Genomic DNA, 23,514 nt, shown 5'->3' on the forward strand with positions numbered 1-23,514 from the left:
ACGGGAAGCAGCATGGACCGAGGGGTGTGCTGGTCACCTTTCTCGCAACCCCCAATGGTCTGGAGCAGCGAACCACGGCCAGTGGGAGCTGTGATCGACTGAACCTCCGGACACAGCAGGTAAACAAACCGGCCCAGCCCGCCAGGGGCTTTCCCTGAACAAGCAGTGGACTGGCTTTGAGAACCACTGATTTAGACCATCCCTGACAGGTGTTTGTCTAACCTGCTTTTAAATATTTCCAATGATGGAGATTCTACAACCTCCCAGGACAATTTATTCCAGGGCTTAACCACCTTGACAGTTAGGAAGTTTTTCCTAATGTCCAACCTAAACCTCCCTTGCTGCAATTTAAACCCATTGCTTCTTGTCCTGTCCTCAGAGGTTAAGAAAAACAATTTTTCTCCCTCCTCCTTGTAACAACCTTTTATGTACTTGAAAACTGTTATCATGTTCCCCCTCAGTCTTCTCTTTTCCAGACTAAACTAACCCAATTTTTTCAATCTTCAATGCACATTCATGATGGAAGTGTGTATAAACTGGACACAATGGGTCAGAGTATTTCAGAAGTTTAACTCAGTGGTCCAATAGGAGTGCATTCTGTTAGTCATTTTGAATGACCTAAATTTGGGTCCTTTATTCTGGCCTTCTAGATTATTGCATCAAATAAGGGTCTTAATTTGGACTGTATAATTGTATCCAGTGATTGGGAAGCTCTATTATTCAAATAGTCTGAATACTGGAAAATATAATTTATTCATTGTTTTTGTTATATGAAATGTAATTGAATTGTTGCATTTAAATTGGTCATAATTAAACTAAATCTATGCTACAAAGGATGGTGGCTATACAAGCAAAAAGTGTCTTGCACACTGGTTTAACTTGCTGATAAATGACTTCCTTTGTGAGATGACATGCAAGAACAGCAAACACTGTGCCCCAACAATGAAGCCTTGAAAAATTCTGACTCAGCTGTAGCAAGAAAGGAGCTTGCTTAAAAAATATCCACTGCAGTTGAATATAACAACATTTTGGAACACCATGTTATATATATTGGAGAGGCTACTAAAACAACAAGTGCAACACAATGTAATTTTATAACTGTTTAGCTACTTAAATGGCCCCATATGTGTAATATCTGAGCCCCTCACAATAATTGATGAAAGAGTCATAGATTAATAAATTCATAGATTCATGGACTTAAAGTCCAGAAGGGACCATTAGATCATCTAGTCTAGTGATACTCAGACCTCAGTGGTTCAGAAGCCACAATAATGTGAATTAATTGTTTCATATATATAAAATTCTCGCAGCAAAATGACTGGCCAAGTATTATTTTATCAACTGCAATTGGTTAATAACATAGTAAAAGTGTCTAGATTGGTTAATAATTTAGATTGGCTGATAATTAAATCACACAGTGTTTGAATATCAAGTGCTGCAAAGAGCCACAGAAGACATATTAAAGAGCCACTTGCTGCTCACGAGCCTCAGTCCGAGTATCACTGATCTAGTTTAATCTCCTGTATATATCATAGGCTATTGAAATTTACCCAGTTACCCTTGTATTGAGGCCCAATGACTTGTGTTTGGATAAAGTATAATCTATCCTCACAGTATCCGTTTGAGCTATGGACATATTGTCCCAGTTTTGCAGTTGGAAACTGAGGCACATCAAGGCTAAAGTGACTTGCCCCAGGTCACACAGCAAGTTTTTGGCAAAGCTGGGAATTGAACACAAATTTCCCAAGTTTAGTCCAGTCCAGGGCCTTCACCACAAAATCATCCTTCCTCCCATGGGCTGAGACCATTTATACAAGTATCTCTCAATGCACACCCATAATAGTAATAGCAAAGCAACAGCAATACAATAAGAAAGTGTGAGAGTAGGTGGAGACATAGGCCAGAAGAGGTATGCAGTGGGCTGAAAATGGTAAGTATCCTTGTTGGCAGTAGGTAGTGAAGAAGAACTGGAGGGCTAGAGTTATATTATAAATAGGGATGGGCAGAGGTTAAAGTAGATTGAAAAAGGAGGTGGAACCCTCAGCACAACTAGCCCAGAGCAGGGAGAGCTGAGAGCAAGCACTGCTACACCAAGCCAGTGAGAAAAAGGGGAGCTCCCTTCCACTTTTAGCAGCACCTGGTGAGCTGCCATGCCTGGCCACACCGCTCCTTCTTACTTTAGCCCTTGGTTGGGGACTCAGTGAGGTGTAAGGGGGCAGGCAGACTGTTCCAGATATCTGGCGCACTGGAGATGGTGTAGAGAGAGGAGATGATAGAGTAGAGAACTTGGAAGACCCCAAAACCAATACTGTGGAAACAGGAGGCAGGGTGCAGGGAAACATGAGTGCATGCAGGTAGGTTGGGATAGAGTCTTCAAGACAGGAAGAGAGTGGAACCATTGGAGATATTTTCTAGATGAGGTGGTGTGAACATGTGATCCATCAGGAAGTCATGTACAAGAGGAAAAGGAAAATGCTGTCCTTTCTTCCTATCACTGTAAACCTGTGACTGGCTGGCTACTTCTAATCCCAGTGGTGACAATAAGAGTTTGACAATTGTGCTGTGCTTTGTGATATTTTCTAAGCTGTCTGGAACAAATTAAAAGCTCATTTGAAAATAAAGGATACGTAACTGTGATCACAATAGTAGAAAACAGCTTAAAAGTTGCCCTCAATTTCTGGAATCAGTAGACTGTCCGAAGAGGAAGAATATGTTGGCACTGGCGACAATGCTTGATCCACATGCCAAAGGCAAAATTCACACTACCCTCCTTCCCCAGAAGATCCCAATTGCTAAAAATTTGTTGTGTTAAACAGAGTATATCATGACATACTGTCAGTCTACTGTGGTAACTTAGTTGTGTTGCATAAGGAAAATGTAAATCTTTTCTTTCCATCTCCTAGTGAAAACACAGGCTGTTTTCATTGCAGTAAAAGTGGCACTCCCTGTCATTAGATCTGCAGCTGTCCTCAACTGGAAGATGATTCTAGTAAAACTTTCTCTCTGACATGCCCACATTTAGCAGTATTCAGAGTGCTGCTTCAGTGACCTTTCTCAGTATTACCACTGTTGAGATCCTAAAATTAATGGATGAATTTGAAAAGCATCTCAGATAACACATCTGCCCTTCAACTTGCAGCTCAAATTATTCTTCTCGATAGTCACATGAATTAAGTAATTTAAAGAGTGAAATATTTTCTTTCCATAAGACAACTGTGGGTTATTGTCCTTCCCCATCCCATTCCATCAACCATAACTAGCAACAACTAACCCACAACTACGAAACAAAAAAAATACTATGTGCCAGATATGCTAAGTAGTATGTATGGTGCTGCTAATCTAGCAATAGAACATGCCAATAGGTTGGTAGGAGAAGGGAAGGAAGAAAAGTAGTAACACAGGTGAGAAGATGTTTTTCTTACTATTCATTTTCATTTCATCTCAACTCGTTAATGCTTCTAGGAAAAGGGAAAGCAGTGGACCGCATTCAGTCATTCTATGGCATTAGTACTGAATGCTGATGAAGCTAATGTTTGATGCAATATCAGATATTTTGTGGCTACAAAACACACGAACACTTAACCTATTAAGGTACCAGGCAGATTGTACTACCTGATTATTCATAGATATCCAATGATTCTGAACCTGATCTGGTATTTCTGCTATTTTTACATGAGGGAGGAAGGGAGATCTTTCTCTCTCTCAATCAAAGGCCCCACATTTTGACAGTCTTCCTCCTTGCAAGACAAGCTGGATGCAAGTCCCAACAGAGTCTATCCACAGCTCTCTGACAGATGATTAGAAAGTTACCAAGTAACTGTGTGGCATAGCTCAACCCCCAAGCACAGGGTAACGGCCCCATAGCACTCTCACATCCTGCCATTCTGGGAGTCTAGACCCACATATGCTTGCACGTTGTACTGATATTTGATGCTAGACACACACACACCCTACATCCCATATCTGATTTTGTATAGATCTTCACAGAACAGCTTGAGTACAGGCAGGGGTAAAATATTGATTTGGTGTACCTGACTGGAATTCTTAATGGAAACAGAAACGCAATGGTTGTTTCCCTGCTGACTTTTGTGGATGGCTTTCCACATTCGCCATATAGCTCTTCATCCATTGTAGGGTACAGACACAGGGCCTGAATTTCACAAGGGATGCAACCTGGACACTGATTTTTGCAGTCACAATTTTGGGTCTGCAAATAATTTTGTCCAGTATTTGGTGACTGCAGTTAACTGTGGGTGCAGACAATAACAGTTACATATCTACTTACCAGACTGTACCTGCAAATTAGCTAGATAGATGTGTAAATGTTACAAACCAAAGCCCTGTTATTTTATCATTTATCAAGGAGATCTGAAATGTGTCAAATACACAAACCCCCGGATCTGTGGAAAGCTCTTTCTCAACATTTATATTCTTTTAATTTGAGAACTCAGATTAGAGCATGTTGCTGTAAACTATATTTATTGTGCTATAATTGGTAATGCAAAGTTTTGGGTACAGTATATAATATTGTGTTACTAATTATATTGTTATGAAAATAGTTTAGAGCATTATTAATGCAGGCAACATCAATACTTAAAAGCATCGTTGGCAGACAGCAATAATACAGCTTCAGAAGGGGATGATCTATGACTGTAAGCATTAAATACTCTCCTACTTTAAAGTCATTAATCCCTACTTCCTTCAAATGCTTTTAATTAAAAAGCTCCATTTTCCAGTAATTGCTGTTTTTATGTAACTCCAAAATGGAATTTTATTGAGGCACAAGGTCTTTTATATAAACATTCATCTGTCCGCAGGGTAACAGTGGCTGGGACAAGTACTGTAGGTTGGGTGAGAAGTGGGGAGATTAGGGAAGAATCTGTGTCCCTGAAAGAACTCTGAACTCTTCCGCTATGTATAAAGGCATAAACAAATGAATTGCAGAGTCAATAGAAGAGAGAATCACAAACCATGGATGTAGTGGCCAGACGTTGTTTTACTATTACATTTTTTTAAAGCTCTCATTTTCCTGCTTTTCAGACTTTGCAAGGTAAAATGTCATCTGCTATTCATATTGTTCCATTCTGTTTGCAAGTAGAATTAAGAGGGCCTCAGTAAAGTACACATAACAGAATCAGACTGAGAACTATGACTAACAAAATTGAAAATGTTGGTATTAATACAGATGGCATGCGAAAAGTATGAAATAAATGCATGAAAGTTTGTCAGCTTATTAATCATTCCATTATAAATGGAGTTTCTACTTTCATTTCTCTAACATCTAACCACAGTTCATTGGCTATAGGCCAGAGTAGCTTTTGCATTGGCACATTACCATGTGGTGTAGTTCTGTATTTCTCTTCCATTTATTAGTGCTTCCGACTTCCTACAATTCAGTCTAAAAATAGAACTGGTTATGTGAAAAATACTGCATATGTGCCTCAGCCGCAGTATAGAAACAAGATGATTTTATGTGGGCAGGGGAGGAGATTCATGATGGAGAAACAATTAGCTGGTTACACCCTGGAAAAAGTTTCCTTTTTACATGGTTGTAAATAAGATTATAGTTGCTATGTGCGTGTAACCTTCTGCAGATGGATGTGCTTCATTTGTGATATTGACTCAGTTTGTGTGGATGATTGTGCGGGCATGCATGTGTGCGTCTATATAAATAAAGGGGGGGTTATGACTTTTGGTACAGGAAACCTGGATATAAGAAAATGTAGGAAAATGTGCTTTTAAAACAAAAACCATGGTATGATGTTTTGATTTCCAGTATAAAGAAAGTGATTACTTATGTGCTGGTTGTAAAATTAAACAGTACATTATACTCGATATTAAAATCTTTAGGGTGCTGCTAAATTATAGACCCATGTTCTCGTCAAGCGTGACCTAGTCATTCTTCTGTCTTAGGAATTTCTAAAGTTCCATTTGCTGTCTGAAGAACATTTCACCAAGAAAACATTCCTAAACTTATTTGCAAGTTTTAATATACCTGCATTCTTAAAATGGTCAGCATTCAAGTGCCATTTATACACCCTGTGATTTGTTTGGGATCAGCAATAGTTTGAACAAGACAAACAACATCCTAGAATCCATCTGAACCTAAGGGAGCTGCCAAGGACACAGGTGAAGAGAGATAGCGGATGCATTTTATAGTCCAAATGAAAAGCAGAAAAACTGATAAGGTCTCATTGTTGCACAAATAGAAAAAGCTAAGAGTTTGCATACCAGAAATATCAGGTGGTAGGATTTGACTCAGAACTGCTGTATAGTAGCTTGTTTGCCTTTTGGAGAAATTGAGAGGAAGGAAATGTTATGCAGCAACATCACACATGATAGTGATGGGAGATGGCAAGCAGGGAAATAGGTCTTTCCCATGCTGTTTCCTAAAGATACTGTTTGGATTGGTTTGCCAGCAGTTTACTAAGAAATTCTGATTAGTAAAAATCTGCACTTTGCGAAGAATAATAAAAGAACATCTTTTGAAGTGCACATCATTGAGTGTTTTAACTTTAATTCAGTACAATGCAAGAAATAAAATTGGGCATTGTATTAGTACTGGATACAATAATAAAGAAACAAGAACAAGCTGTAAGCAATAGTGGTTTTGGACAATTTAGAAAAAAATTGAATTAAGGAAGCTTTCAAATGTCACACACTTTTCATCAGGTCATAATAAGATAGATCAACAGATATGGGGTAGTTGCATTGATTCATATCCCATTATTGAATTGAGAGATATCAGATCATAGGAGGAGGTTTCGATCAAAAATATTAGGGTCAAGGTGCAGAGGTCATCTCCTAAATATTGTGGGCCAACCTTATCCATGTCAGAATGGTGCATCTCCATCAAAGTCCAATGAAGTCAATACCTTACTTTAAGGTTGAATTTTTTCCAGCGACTTGATTTATGACAAGTTCTTTCAAATTGATACTCAGCATAATATAATTTTCAGGGGATCTTATCATCCAGTCAATGTGTTGCACCTCAATATAGTCTAAAACTAATGCTAAATTAAATTAAAGATAATTTTTATGCTTGCTCTTAAAATCATTAAGAGCTGATTTCAGATGAGCAAGGTTCTGATCATTGTATATTGGCCATTGCCTAAGTGCAAGTGTGTCTGAGATGAGACACGTGCTGTGTGATGACCTGATGGTCTGCAGGCGGCTATGCCTTATGGTATATGCCTTATGATAGGGCTTGAAATGGCTATATTAACCCTACTTTGTGATTATCCTCTCTGCTAAAGGAGAAGTGTTGGTTGTAAAGAATTCCAGGAAACCAAGCATGGGAGAGATGAGGATAGAGGTCATCTGGAGGGACCATAAGAGTTAGATGTTGAATTAATCACACTCTGGGTCTTCATAGATCTGAGAATCAGACCCAGCCAAAGATGAGATGGGACTTTGGCTGAAAGAAGGACTTTTGCTTTTGTTTGTTAAACTATGACTATAAGATGCAGTTTGCCTTTGCAGTTCGGAATCCAAAATTGTATCTTATTCCCTGGGAACCAAGCACCCTCGGTTCACCTGATTTGTCATCTATAGAGCCCTGCGCAATTGTAAATTTTTTATCCGCATTCAATTCGCAATCCACAAAAATGATCTGCAGAGGTAAAGCGAATATCCACAGATTTGCAGGGCTTTAGATATAAAATTTGGATCCACATCCATCCACAAGCCGCAGAAATGGTCTGCAGATCTGGATATCTGTGGATATAAAGTAGATCTGTGCAGATTTGCAGGGCACTAATCATCTGGGAATAAAGAAAAGGCCCAGATCACCCACAGTGTTGAGTTTCGGTATAGGGAGTAAAACGAGGCATGAGCCTGGCAGGAGTAAACTATTTGAAAGGCTCAGACAGGTAAGATGGTGCCACCCAAGGAAGGGCTTGAAGAATCATTTCTCCACTGTACAGAAATCTAAAAATAATATAAATCTATTAGAAAAACCATATAAAAACTTCAGAGGCAGAAGCACTAAACATAACATAAAACCGCCTTTATAAACATATAAACTATGTATTAAAATAGAGCGATTAAGCATAATAACAAGGAAAGTAAAAAAGCTACATTTCAAAAAGCCTAAGGGAAAACAAGTATCAAATGGGCTTAGCAGTGAGAAATTGGTAGGTCTAAAGCTTTTTATAAAACCTCAAGAGAAAGACTCTTCCGAAGCAGGATCCCTCCCTCCCCATGTCATAACATCTGAAGAGCATACTGCAAAACAGATAGATTAGGCAGATATCAACCCCATCTCCAGAAACAGCTCCAGCATGAATGCTTCACCTGAAGTGGAGAAAGAAAGGCATAGCTGGCTAGTGCGACATACTTTAAAAAGGTTCACACACCCCTCTCTGTGTGAACAAAAGATTCAAATAGGGCTGCACATGTCCAGCAAAAAGAATGCTAAGCTCAGTGCAATGCAGTTGGAAGCATACAAAGAGGGGCAACAAATACAATATGAATCCTGAGGAAGACTTTAAATGGGAACTGGTGTGCTTGGATGTTCACAGAGCATTACAATAGCAGTTATGTAACCATCCAAGCAGTGCCCTCTTGACCACAGGAGTACTGAAATGCCAAGCCTTTTTGTTAGTATGAGCAAGCTAATTGCCATAAACGTGAGCCCTAACTTTTGAGGGAGGAGGTTCTTGTGTCTTTAAGGACAGTAAAATCCTTGCCCGCCTAGGCTCATGCTGCTGTTGTCATTGCTCCTGCCACTACTCTGATAGGGCAGGATTAAGAAGAAGAAGATCTCGCAATGTAATCACGTACCCCTGGATTGGTGTTGAAGGAAGGAAGTGGAGGGAAGAGCAGTGCTGGATGCCAATAGCTGGAAGATATTTAGAAATACTGCAGAACAAAACAGTAAAAAAGATTAGTAGCAGCCTTGGTCAGTGATATATTAGGAGTTGATTTTATTTTCTAGATGTCCATAATATATGTATAGAAAATAGTTAATTTGTAAAAGCTTTGCCCTCCGTGAAATAATACATCATCTTTTCCATTCTCACTGTTACTGGAGTTGAAATGGCTGCTGATACAGAGCGGTGTGAAAACATGATGAGCTCTGTAACTTGGGAGCAATTAAGCAACTGAATACTGCATTATTGAGAAATCATTCCTTACCTCTGGGTGTTAGGCAGAAACTGGAGAGTCCTAGACTGACATTCAGGGCAGAGCATAGGATGAATAAACATAACGGAGCACTGAGTATCTACTGATAAATCCAGGATGGAGATTCAGTAGTCTCAAACTGGCCAGTGGAGTACTACAGGGTTGGCAACTCAAGGTAAGGTGACTTTACATTTCAGGAGCTTTTTGTTGTAATTGGTATCAGTTTCTCAAATAACCAAACAGTGAATGAAAAGAATAACAACTTATTTAATGTGCAGCAGGAAAGCTGCATGAGCAAAACAGCTATATTCCTTCAAAGCTGCCAGAGGCACCACTCCAGGAGCATCTAAACAAAATCTGTGCAACACTCAAGAGGCATGCAGGTGACCTCATTGAATTATTGTCTTCCTCCATCTCCCCATCCCCCCGTCCCCAAATCTCTCCTGTCTCTGACATCTCCTTCTTGTTGTAACTGAAATAGTAATCTCTTCAGAGCAGGGGCTCAATGGTTTGTAAGTCGCCATTCATACCTGTAATGCTACACAAATAATAATTAATAACCTCTAGATTAAAATAATCATTAATATTGGAATGTTCAGTTGAAAACTCCAGTTCTTAGCCTATTAGATAATCACAAGTATAGATGCTTCTTGACTCACTGTGACAGGTCATCACATGAATCAAAGTCATACCCAGTGTTGAATGGGGGATCATTAATTATATCTAGGGCCAGGGATGCAGGGCATATGGCAATCTATTCCACAGCTCTGAAAATTGTCACAGAATCTGCCTTTGCTGCAGAATTGTGCTCTGGAACCTCAGCTTTCATTTTTCATATGATCGTGAAGTACTTGAAAATGTGAGCCAAATATAACCTAATGCAGTGCCATCTTGTAGAGTCTTCAGAAAACCTAAATCAATAGCTCAGTCTTTTTAGTGGAAACCTCCAGCTACTGTGCTTATTCCACATTCCTAAACTGACTCCAACACCCACCTTCAGGTACTAGAAGTTCAAACTGCTTCCTAACCAGGTGCCAAAAGCACCACCTTAACCTTTGACAAAGGCTACAGAACAGTTATGCACAGCAACACTATCAGTCTTTGCATGGAAAAAACAGAAAATATAGGGACAGTAACAAATAAATGGAAATGAATATAAAAATAAATGACTCAGGGACTACCAGTGGTTACTGGGCTACTTAGAGTTTAGACAGTGACCATTTTTTAGTTCTGTGTTTGTACAGCCCCGTGAATAATAATGTCCTCAATGAAATTCCACAACAACCTGCTCTAACAGATCTTGACTTTCCGCCCACTATAGATGAGATTAAGCAAGCTGTTAGCAGGATGAGTTCAGGAAAAGCTCCTGGAAAAGATGGGATACCAGCAGAGAGATACAAAGCAGCAGGTCCAGCAGCACTAGCAGCGTTCCACAGCGTGATCATCAGCATCTGGGAGGATGAAAACATACCCCAGTACCTCCGCGACACTACTATTGTTTCTCTTTTCAAGAACAAAGGCAGCAAAGCAGAATGTGGAAACTATAGAGGCATATCCCTCCTCTTTGTTGGTGGGAAGATCATCGCCCACATCATCTTGAACCGCCTAATAGCCAGTATTTCCGAGGCAAATCTACCTGAAAGTCAATGTGGTTTCCGACCTGGTCAGAGCACAGTCGACATGGTGTTTGCTGTCAGACATATGCAAGAGAAGTGCATTGAACAGAATATGCACCTGTATGCTGTCTTCATAGATCTGACAAAGGCGTTTGATACCGTCAACAGGGAAGCCCTTTGGACCACTCTAACATGACTTGGTTGCCCACGAAAATTTGTCCAGATTATACGCCTTTTTCATGACAGCATGACAGGCGAAGTATTGTCTGATGGTGCCACATCAACCCCCTTCAACATCACCAATGGCATGAAACAAGGATGTGTTTTCGCACCTGTCCTATTTAACCTGTTCTTTGCATGCGTCCTTAACCATGCAATGAAAGATCTGGACTGAGGTATATACTTGAAATACTGGCACGATAGTTCACTTTTTGACCTCCGTCGCCTGAATGCAAAGACTAAGACAGCGCAGAAACTCCTTCTTGAGGCACTCTTTGTCGACAACTGTGCCCTCATGACTCACACTGAAAATGATCTTCAGCACATTGTCAACAAGTTTGCTGAGGCCTTGCAATTCTTCAGACTAACTATCAGCCTCGGAAAGACAGAAGTTCTTCATCAACCTGCACCTGGATCAAATGCTTCTGTCCCGAGTATCTCCATTGATGGCATTCATCTTAAAGTAGTGGAGAACTTTAAATACCTGGGTAGTGTCATATCCAGTGATGGATCACTGGATAATGAGATCAACGCACAAATATCCAAAGCAAGCCAGGCACTTAGCTGTCTGCATGTCAAAGTTTTAAACCACCACAACATCCGGATGTCAACAAAACTGCTTGTGTACAAAGCTGTTGTTCTCTCATCTCTTTTGTACAGGTGCGAAACATGGACACTATATAGGTGTCAAATCAAGCAGCTTGAAGCATTACACATGCGCTGCCTCCGCAACATCATGAACATCCACTGGCAAGACAAAGTGCCCAATCTCGAGGTCCTCAAGAGAGCCCAGATGAGAAGCATCAAAATGATGAACATGAAGTCACAGCTGTGTTGGACTGGTCATGTCAGCCGCATGGATACCAACAGAATCCCCTGCCAGCTTCTGTATGGTGAGCTCTCCCAGGGCATCCGGCATATAGGTCGTCCACGGAAACGTTACAAGGACACCATCAAAGCCAATCTGCAGTACAGCAGTATCAAACCTAGGGACCTTGAGGACACCACCAGCAACAGAACACAGTGGCGTGCAACAGTTAGAAATACCTGCATCGCCTTTGAGGAAGACCGCTGCCGGCGTCTACAAGGGGCACGTGAATGACGTCACAGAGCATCAGCAGCACACAATCACTGACCACGAACTTCCCATGCACCATCTGCAGCAAAACGTGCACCTCTAGAATTGGCTTGTACAGTCATCAGAGGGCACACAATGAGACCAACAATAGATGATCTACACAGATTTGTCATCATCGGATCGATGGACTACCAAGAGCACAATGGAATCAGTGTCCATGACTGGATCTCCTCCGCACTACTACAATGCAAAGAATAAATACTGTACTGATTGAATTATTAGTTTTCAGATTGTTTTCACTACTTTTTAATTGAAATAAAACTGCTGCAGAATTTTCTGTCTGCCACATCAAAGTGCCACAGAGTCCAGAAATCTAGAATTTAGGTTCAACTTGCTGTGGGGCATGCAGCACCTTGACTATATCTTGAAAACGTCTAGTTAGTTTCCAAAATCTGAACAAATATACCATGGTACAGAGAATGTATTGTGTGTGCTGAAGAAGATGCAGTTAGGTGCCAAGGAGTTGAGCTTAATTCTGTTTTGTGGCAGCAGAAATCTACCGAAATACTAATTTTGGTGTAGTGTTCAATATGTAGGAAGAAGGCATGTAGCTGACCCACTAAAAACACAGTGATGCAAGAGAGTCATAGTAGAAGTGACAAAACCAGGCAAGTACTTAGAGCAAAGTAAAAAAACCAACCAAACCGTAAAACCACTGGTAAAAGTAGTACTAAAAAAGCACATTTATTTAGGGTCATGAAAAATCTAAATACTTTTTTCATGCATGCCTAAATCTTTTTAATGAAACCCATTAAAGGCAGTTTTTAAGGTGAAAATCTATATTCACATGTGAATTCTCACAAAGCACAAACTATTTTGAGCCATGCATTTTGCAGCCTGGCTAATGAAAGACGCAGCAATATGTTGCATGCTCCTGGGACGTTTCCATTCTGCTCTACAGAAGAATAATTAGACTAATTTTGAAAAAGTCGTCAGCAGAGAGGTTTAAAGTGACCCCAAACCCTTCCTTCCCTTTATCTACCTCACCTAACGGTACACCGTATTCAGAGCTGCTGAGAGGTGATACTATTTCAATACGTTACTGCCATGTGCTATTATACAGTGCTTTGAGGGCACAACAGAGGTCAAGCTTTCAGGGCTAGTTTGTCCCAGTGTGACATAGTAGTATCCATATTGTGTCAATCAGCTGTTCACAGGGGTATCAGTAACGATATGTAAAAATACCTGTGGGCCTCTGAAAAAGACAGTGATTGGATATACCATACCTGACATTCAAATTTCGATTTCTTTGGTGAATCTTGCTCCACTGAAGTCAGTGGGAGTTTTGCCATGGAATTTAATGGGGCCAGGATTCATTCGCTGTGTTAACTGAAATTAAAGCATTCTGTATAGACAATACACACAGTGCCATTGCAAAGTACATGCTGGAATGTGACAGTTCAACCTAAAAATTAAAGCAAAAAATGTGTATGTTCAGTTTTGTTTGTTATTAAGTCAGAACCTTTGAGGAGAAGGAAAGAGCTGTAAAACAAAGCATTGAACCGTATCAAGATTGCACAGTCTATTCCAGGTATAATTGACCCTCACTGAATCTGAATCTAAACTCAGATTGAAATGTGGGGGGAAGAGGGCTGTCACTTTTATGAAGAGTTGTAAATCTGTCTGAGCTGCAACTGTTCCACAGTTTCCTCCGATTTCCAAGTGGCTGATACAGGCTCTCAGTTGGAGAAAGATGCCAGATATTGGAGAGTAAATGCTGAATTGTAATAAAACTTCAAGGAAATCTCTAGCTGCTGGTGAATTTCTCACTCTTCTTTCAGACAAAATAATATTACGTCATCATATTCCACATCATTTTCTAGGTGTCATCTCCAATGAAATATTTAAAAAGTCCATCTTCCATGGTGATGAATGTAGCTTTTCCTTTTGAGGGGTGAAAGCAATAAGCCATAGACAGAGGCAGTCTCCCTCTAAACCTACTACTTTGAGTGGAATTTTGGAGTTGTTGGTATAACACATACTGACTAAATAGGTTTCTTGCTGTAAAGATATTAGCTTACTGATTGTGATCCTTCTGATCACACATAAGTATTGCATGATTCCAAGTCCCACTTTAAAATGCAAAAAGCATTGATTGACAGAAATGAATGCAGTTCTTTTGTGCTCCATAGTACTTAAGTAGTGGGAAAAGTTTCTTAGCTGAGTTAGTTGTGCCACCTGCAGCTCATAACTGGCAGAACTACAATAGTTTGTAAAAGAAATAATCTTATGCATGGAAAAATAAGCCTAGATTATGTGAGCTGTAGCAACTCTGGTGGAGAAAAGAAGAGTGACTGAAGAGAGTGTTTGGGAATCAAGGTTAGAAACAAGAGACATAAACTTCTTATACAGTAGTGTGAAAGAGAACTTTCTTCTTAGCTCTTTCCTCTAAAGTGTGGTGCTATCACTATGCACTGATGTTCTCAAATGACTATAGGAAATCAGTGTTAGAACAAAAATCGATGGGCCAAATCCATCCTTGGTGTAACGACAGTGAGCCTCTAGGACTGGGTTTGGACAATTATCTGTGAAAGCAGATTTTGGTCTTGTATTATCTATTATCTATCTATGGATATTTGAAGGACTACAGGAGCTTCCATACTGCCCCAAACACTTTGAAACCTTCTTGAGCCTGTTTGCTATGTCTCCAAGTCCCTCCTTAAAACACTGTTCTTTCTCTTAAGCCCATAAACAATAGCCTTCTGTGTAAGAGAAGTGTAATTTAAGAAAAAAAAGCAGAGCCTTCAAGATATGTGCATGTTTCACCCAATGTGATCTTCTTGTTCTTATCCTTGCCTTCCTTTCTTTCTTTTCTTTCACCATAGTGTCTAATAGCAATAGTCATGGACCAGGACCCCATTGTGCTAGGCAATATACCTTCCCATTCCCTGAGCTCCAAAGGCATATTGCTGCACATTCTCTCATATTTTATCTTACATACTAATCTGATCATTGGATCACTGTGGCTGCACCACAGGGCCCACATGTAGCACCATTGAAGTCATTAGGACTCCACCCCACAGGTGTGAGGGTCAAACCATGAGGATCCAGTTGCATGATTAATGCCCTAGAATGTAAGCTTAGCAGCACAGTGGGTTTTCCTGTGGCTTTAAGGGCCATGCTCACGTACTGCACACAGATTCTATTGGTACTCCTAGTAGTACTGTAGCAGTAGTAGTCAAATCGCAGGTCAGAGGTGCAATATTAAACCTGGAGTGGAGACTAATTATAATAATACTGGAATAGTAAGTGACATATATGGTACTTTGGGGGGTGTTTTAGTAATTGAGGGAGATCGTATATTCTTTTCCTGCCTGGATGATGGTATGCAAACACTCATTTTATATAATGAAAAAGAAATATAATTTTCAAAGACTTTGTGTTATGAAAATTGTAAGCTTATCAGATTAGGAACTCTCTCTTGTGTCTTGTGCAGGGCTAGGTGCAAAGTCTCTGCATAAAAAAAATAATACTAATACTTAAGACACAAAAATGGCCATACTGGATCAGACCAAAGGTCCGTCTAGTCCAGTATCCTGTTTTCCAACAGTGGCCAATACCAGGTGCCCCAGAAGGAATAAACAGAACAGGTAATCATCAAGTGAGCCATCTCCTGTCTCCCATTCTCAGATTCTGGCAAACAGAGGCTAGGGACACCATCCCTGCCCATCCTAGCTAATAGCCATTGATGGACCTATCCTCCATGAATTTACCTAGTTCCTTTTTGAACCCTGCTAAAGTCTTGGCCTTCACAACATCCTCTGGCAAGGAGTTCCACAGGTTGACTGTGCGTTCTGTAAAAAAAAATCTTCCTTTTGTTTGTTTTAAACCTGCTGCCTATTAATTTCATTTGGTGACCCCTCGTTCTTTTGTCATGAGAAGGAGTAAATAACACTTCCTTATTTACTTTCTCCACACCAGTCAAGATTTTATAGACCTCTATCATATCCCCCCTTAGTCGTCTCTTTTCCAAGCTGAAAAGTCCCAGTCTTATTTATCTCTCTTCATAAAGAAGCCATTTCATACCCCTAATAATTTTTGTTGCCCTTTTCTGAACTTTTTCCAATTCCAATATAGTTTTTTTTTAATATATGGGGCGACCACATCTGCACACAGTTTTCAAGATTTGGGCATACCATGGATTTATAGAGCGGCAATATGATATTTTCTGTCTTATTATCTATCTCTTTCTTAATGATTCCCAACATTCTGTTCGCTTTTTTGACTGTCACTGCACATTGAGTGGATGTTTTCAGAGAACTATCCACAATAACTCCAAGATTTCTTTCTTGAATGGTAACAACTAATTTGGACCCCATCATTGTATATGTATAGTTGGGATTATGTTTTCCAACGTTCATTACTTTGAATTTATCAACACTGGATTTCGTCTGCCATTTTGTTGCCCAGTCACCCAGTTTTGAGAGATCCTTTTGTACCTCTTCACAGTCTGCCTGGGACTTAACTATCTTGAGTAGTTTTGCATCATCTGCAGATTTTGCCATCTCACTGTTTACCCCATTTTCCAGATCATTTATTAACATTTTAATAGGACTGGACTCAGTACAGACCCCCTGGGGACCCCACTATTTACCTCTCTTCATTCTGAAAACTGACTATTTATTCCTATCCTTTGTCTCCTACCTTTTAACTAGTTCCCAGTCCATGAGAGGACCTTATCCCATGACTGCTTACTTTGCTTAAGAGCCTTTGGTGAGGCTTTCTGAAAATCTAAATACACTATATCCACAGGATCCCCTTTGTCCATATGCTTGTTGACCCCCTCAAAGAATTCTAGTAGATTGATGAGGCATGATTTCCCTTTGCAAAAACCATGTTGACTATTCCCCAACAAATTATGTTCATCTGTGTGTCTGACAATTTTGTTCTTTACTATGGTTTCAACCAGTTTGCCCCATACTGAAGTCAGGCTTACCGGTCTGTGATTGCCGGAGTCACCTCTAAAGCCCTTTTTAAAAATTAGCATCATATTAACTATTGTCCAGTCATTTGATACAGAAGCTGATTTAAATGATAGGTTACAAACTACAGTTAGTAGTCCTGCAATTTCACATTTGAGTTCCTGAATACCATCTGGTCCTGGTGACTTATTACTGTTGAGTTTATCAGTTTGTTCCAAAACCTCCTCTAATGAAACCTCAATCTGGGACAGTTCCTCAGATTTGTTACCTAAAAAGAATGGCTCAGGTTTGGGAATCTCCCTCACATCCTCAACCATGAAGACCAATGCAAAGAATTCATTTAGTTTCTCCGCAATGGTCTTGTTGTCCTTGAGTGCTCCTTTAGCATCTTGATCATCCAGGAGCCCCACTGGTTGTTCAGCAGGCTTCCTTCTGATATGCTTAAAAAAAAATTGCTATTACTTTTTGAGTCTTTGGCTAGTTGTTTTTCAACTTCTTTTTTGCCTTCCTAATTTATATTTTTACACTTCATGTTCCAGAGTTTGTGCCCCTTTCTATTTTCCTCACTAGGATTTAACTTCCACTTTTTAAAGGATGCCTTTTTGCCTCTCATTGCTTTTTCTATTTTGTTGTTTAGCCACGGTGGCTCTTTTTTTTTATTCTCTTACTATGTTTTTTAATTTGGGGTATACATTTAAGATGAGCCTCTATTATGTTGTCTTTAAAAAGTTTCTATGCAGTTTGCAGGGATTTTACTTTTGATGCTGCACCTTTTAATTTCTGTTTAATTAACCTCCTCATTTTTGTGTACTTCCCCTTCCTGAAATTAAATGCTACAGTGTTGGGCCACTGTGGTGTTTTCCCCGCCACAGGGATGTTAAATGTAATTTTATTATGATCACTATTGCCAAGTGGTCCAGCTATATTCACCTCTTGGACCTGGTCCTGTGCTCCACTTCGAACTAAATCAAGAATTGCCTCTCCTCTTGTGGGTTCCAGGACTAGCTGCTCCAAGAAGCAGTCATTTAAGATGTCAATAAATTTTATCTCTGCATCCCATCCTGAGGTGATATGTACACAGTCAATACGAGGAGAGTTGAAATCCCCCATTATTATTGAGTTTTTCATTTTAATGGCCTCTCTGATCTCCTCATGCATTTCACAGTCACTATCCCCATCCTGGTCAAGTGGTCAGTAATAGATCCCTACTGCTATATTACTTACAGACTCATACATCACTGCAGTAGAATATTTAATGTGCATATCTTTACTCATCAATAAAATTTGTATTGGGCTATCTAGAAAATGCTTATAGATAAGATAATTATGTATTATTGTTATTGCATTATTCTTATAAATAATAATTATAATAATTATTATTAATTATAATGATTCTTAACTAAGGATTGTTGCCTTTAGGCATGATCTAAACCTTTGTAGAAGTTAATAATTTTTTTTAAAAAGACAACTAAAAGAATGAGATTATCTGATAAAGTCAGGGGAATGTCAAACATTTCTTTACAATTATTTGAGAAAAATCACTCAAATCTATTAAATCTGGACTGTCATTTACGCTACTCACTGGTACATCAGGGTGGCAGGTGCTTTAGGTCTGCATCTGCCCCTGTATTAAATGCATCTTGTCCTTACGTTTTTAATCCAGCTCTTTGCAAGGACCAAGATACTGATTGTTGCTGGCAGATTCTTCAGACTTTGGATAATTGGACCATGATCCCTTCCTCTTTCAGGGATTTGTTCTTTGAGTCACTTTAGATTTCAAAAGGGTCTCAAAGATCACCAAGAAAGACTGAAAGATTTAATATCAATCATGGTTAATCCAGTTCTTTTTACATGTGTCCAATTCACAGCGAGCTAGATGCGTTTAAAATGAACTTGTCACTGCAGAGCACAGTACCTGTTATTCCTGAGGCATCCAGAACTGACCTTATGCTTTGCAGGGTCCAAGGCTCTGGAGAGAGAAATGTGCAGAAAATGTCCTGATTCCAGAAACAGAGGGGTTGTTCAAGTTAGACAGAGTGCTAAATCAATCAGTACATGAGGGCAATAAGGAATCACTTTGAATGTTTGTGCTTATGACCAGTCCTGCAGGCATCTCTACCTTCTTCTGTGTTTCTTATCCAGTTATAATATCTATGTGAAATGAAATATATTACAGACAGAATTATCATTTAAGAGATCTATAGATAGCAGTGACTCTAGTTTTCCCTAGTTACAATACGGGCAGCATAAACCCATATGACACAGGAGAAATTTTATTTGTACGTGGCCAGCAGTAAGTGGGCACTATCCAGTTTATTGCACTGAATGCAGCATGTATGATTATGTGCCTTGTAGGCAGGGGCATATGTATACATTCGGTGCAAGCAATTCATGGCCCTATGGGCTCTTGAAACCAGAGTGTCTGAATTGGAGGAGCTGAAGGAAACAGAGAGATACATAGACAAGACTTTTCAGGACACAGTAGACTGGTCCCACCCCAAGTCTGACAGCCTCTGTGCTATTGAGGAGGATAAAACTCTTAGGGAAGGACATCAAATTGGCACGGAGGAAGACGATCCCATAGTTGGGACCAGCCTTCCAGATGATGTCATGGTATCCTCCTGCACTGAGGATACCCCTCCTGGGGAGGGGGGATGCCAGTTATTAAGAAGAGACAGATAACAGTAATGGGGGATTTGATTACTAGAAATATAGATAGTGGGATTTGTGATGACTGGTAGACCCACATAGTGTATTCCTGCTGGGTGGGAAGGCTGTGGACCTTTCAAGACATCTAGATAGACTTATGTGCAGTGCTGGGGAGGAGTATGTAATCATGGCACGTGTAAGAACCAGTGTCATAGGAAAAGGAGGAGAGAGGTCCTGGAGGCCAAATTTAGGCTGGTCTCAACACAGACAGAACTATACTATATTGGACGCTCTCTATTAGCTAACTAAGAAAAGTCAAAACAAAAGCCAGGAAAGTAATAACTGAGTTTCAGACTCTGCAAACACTTTAATGCTAAATTGTTTTTAGATTAAAACATTCTTTCTGATTCTTTCAGTTGTGTGTAATATTGGAGCCAATGCAAGAACTGATGTCAAGACATAAAACTTACAATCTAAGTCCTCGGGACTGCCTGAAGACATGCTTGTTTCAAAAATGGCAGAGAATGGTGGCACCACCAGGTATATTTTTCTCTATATTTTTATTGCACTTGTTGTTATTATTGAATTAATATAGAAACACTGAAAAACTTTGCTGACAATCCACTAGTAAAGGAAATAACACAACAAAGTTAAACACTATTCTATACATAACCTTAAGCTGTCTCTACACTTACTGGGGATCGACGCTGCTACAGTCGATGCAGCAGCGATCAATTTAGCAGGTATAGTGAAGACCTGCTAAATTGACCACAGAGCGCTCTCCAGTCAACTCCGGTACTCCACTGGAATGAGAATATTAAGGTAAATCAACGGGAGAGCATCTCCCATTGACGCAGCATGGTATAGACACCGCAGTAAGTCAATCTAAGCTATGTCAACTCCAGCTATGTTATTCACGTAGCTGGAGTAGCGTAACTTAGGTCATCTTACCCCGGCTTTGTAGACAAGGCATTAGATGTAATTCTAATGGCATGTAATCTTACTCTGATGCTACATAATATGAAATAAGTTTTAGATGTATACACATTCAAATAGTTTCACAATGTGTAAGATATAATTCAGCATAAGTAAAAGATAATACATAGTATATGAAATGCCCACTGGCTCCATTAGAAACCATAGTTTATATATTACAGCTTCCTGTCATAATTAATAGCCTTCTAGTCTAATACATTTATATTTATAGGCCTGAATTTTACTTCATTGATCATAAACACAAAAATACCATTTGCAAAAAAAAATTAAAATTGAAAGTGTGACGGGTTGGATCACAGAAACCCCCTTGGGGCTGCCAACTGATGTGCCAAGACTACTACTTCCCATGCCTTCCCTGCCAGCTTGGGAGTCTGGAACCCTGCCTGGACGTGCCAGACATGCTTGCCGGCTGCAAACACAGACCCAGGTCTGAACCACGTCCCACACACTGAAAGCAGTGTTTCTGTCTTTAACACCCAGATGCCCAGCTCCCCATGGGGTCCAAAACCCAAAATAAATCCATTTTACCCTGTGTAAAGCTTATACAGGATAAACTCATAAATTGTTCGCCCTCTGTAGCACTGATAGAGGGATATGCACAACTGTTTGCCCCCTCAGATATTAATGCATACTCTGGGTTAATTGATAAGTAAAAAGTGGTTTTATTAAATAAAAAAGTAGTATTTAAGCAGTTCCAAGTAGTAACAGACAGAACAAAGTGAATTACCAAGCAAAATAAAATAAAGCAAGCAAGTCTATGCCTAATATAGTAAGAAGGTGATTACAGATGAAACCTCACCCTCAAGATGTTCCAGGAAGCTTCTTTTACAGACTAACCTCCTCCTAGTCTGGGTCCAGCAATCCCTTCCCCCCCCCCCCCCTCGATACTTTCTCTTTTTTCTTTACTTTTTTTGGTCTTTTTTGGGGGGGGGGGGTTTATCTTGAGCCAGCTGAAGATAAATGAAACAAATGGAGAGGATCTCCCAGGGGTTTAAATTAGTTTCTCTCTTGTGGGCAGAAACCCCTCCCTCCCCCTGTGTAAAATCCCAGCTACAGGATGGAGATTTGGAGTCACCTGGGCAAGTCACATGTCCATGCATGACTCACAGTTTTTACAGGTAGCATCCTTTATTCACATGCTACCTTGAACGTCCTCAGGTAGACTTCTTATGTGGATTGGAGCCTTCCAAGATCCTTTGTCTGTCAAATGTTTCTTGATTGGGCACTTAACTTGCACATTCCTTTCTCAAGAAGCTGACCAAATGCTTTACTAAGGCTACTTAGAAATCAAGCAAGAGCACAGCCAATATTCATAACTTCGAACACAAAAATGATGCATGCATACAAATAGGAGCAATAGATTCAGTAGATCATAACCTTTACAGAGATATGTGGCATATTTAGCATAAAACATATTTCAGTTATGTCACATATACATTTATAAGCATATTTCCCTAAAGCATTATGGGGTGCAATGTCACTGAAAGTAAATGCACATACCACAATCTAAGTGAACTGTACAGTTATCACCTTTGGTTTTTTGTGGCCAAAGGTCTGAAGTCAAGTGAATGTAATAGTCTTGACTTGGTATATATTTGGAAAACTAGCAGAGAAACATATTTTAGCACAGGTTGATATATTCTAATGTGAGAGTCTACCAAAGGTGAGGTCTGTAACTGAAGTAGCAGAAAATGACGTAATCTTTCAGTTGATTGCCATTGGATGCTGACAGTACTTTAGAACGCTGCTCTTATCTGTAAAACATGTTTGATATAGGCAGATAGTCCAAAGGTTAGGTGCACTGGGCTTGGAGAAAGGAGAGTTGGGTTCAGTTAGCTCTGTGCCTGACCTACTATCTGACCTTCAGCAATCCACTTCACCTGTTGATGCCTCAGTTTTCTCTAATGATACTGTTTCTTTGTAAAGCACTGTGAGATGCATGGATGGATAGTGATGTAAAATTAATTACTACTTAAATTGAAACCAGATTCCATTTCTTTTTGTTCCATGCAGAATTTACAAGCTCATGGGTTTGCTCCCAAATAATAATAATAAATAATAATAAAGTAATAATTACCCATGAATTTTGAAATAGCTGAGAAGAAACAGATTTTTAGTGCTTCTCTTTGTAGTTAATTCTTCTATGGGCTTTAAAATGTCTGTAATTTGCTTTGCCTCTTACATTTTTATTATAGCAGAGCCCACAAGACAACCGACAACCAAACGGAGAAAAAGGAAAAATTCAACCAGCAGCACTTCAAACAGCAGTGCTGGGAACAATGCAAATAGTACCAATAGCAAGAAAAAAACAGCAGCTGCAAACCTGAGCCTGTCAAGTCAGGTACCTGTAAGTCTCATTTTCCTTTTAGGCCTGAATCACTTACAATGCTTTAAGTTTTCCCTAACATTTTAAAGAAGGTGTATTCTTGAGCCAAAATTATCACAAGCATGAAGAGACGTTACACAATCTGGTGTGGATACGGGGAAAACAGAGATGAACAGTGAGGAATCTCTGCTGCAGTGCAATTTTAATAAATGATCCTCAAGCAGTGGATGTAATTTTGGGAGGCATGATCCAAATCCCATTCAGGTGAATGGGAGTCTTTCCACTGCCTTCAGCTGAAGTTGGGTTGGGCTTTTGGTTATCAGTAGTAGCAATGCTGATAGATTCAGACTTACGTCCATCACAGGGCAGATGAACACAGTAACCTGAGTCGTAATAGGATCATAGGGATTGCCAATCAAACCAGACCAGTGGTCTTTCTAGACTGCTCTCCTGTCTCCAGCAGTGAGTGATCTTTGTCAGATGCTTCAGTGGACAACTGAACAAGTATGGAATAACCTGAGA

General features: G+C 39.8%; 1 protein-coding gene across 5 annotated transcripts in view; it reads left to right on the forward strand.

Annotated features, from left to right (window-relative positions):
- The window catches only part of LDB2 (LIM domain binding 2), a 551,321-nt gene that overhangs the window by 516,970 nt on the left and 10,837 nt on the right, over window positions 1-23,514 (forward strand). For 4 of the 5 annotated variants that reach the window (XM_032800818.2, XM_032800820.2, XM_032800816.2 and 1 more), the window contains 2 exons: window positions 20,087-20,210; window positions 22,862-23,013. In XM_032800818.2, the coding sequence (XP_032656709.1) occupies window positions 20,087-20,210; window positions 22,862-23,013 (276 nt within the window). The remainder of the gene's footprint in view (window positions 1-20,086; window positions 20,211-22,861; window positions 23,014-23,514) is intronic. The other variant, XM_032800817.2, reaches the window with a different exon arrangement.

The sequence above is a fragment of the Chelonoidis abingdonii genome, chromosome 5 (genome assembly GCF_003597395.2).
Source record: "Chelonoidis abingdonii isolate Lonesome George chromosome 5, CheloAbing_2.0, whole genome shotgun sequence".
In the NCBI taxonomy this organism is placed as follows: Eukaryota; Metazoa; Chordata; order Testudines; family Testudinidae; genus Chelonoidis; species Chelonoidis abingdonii.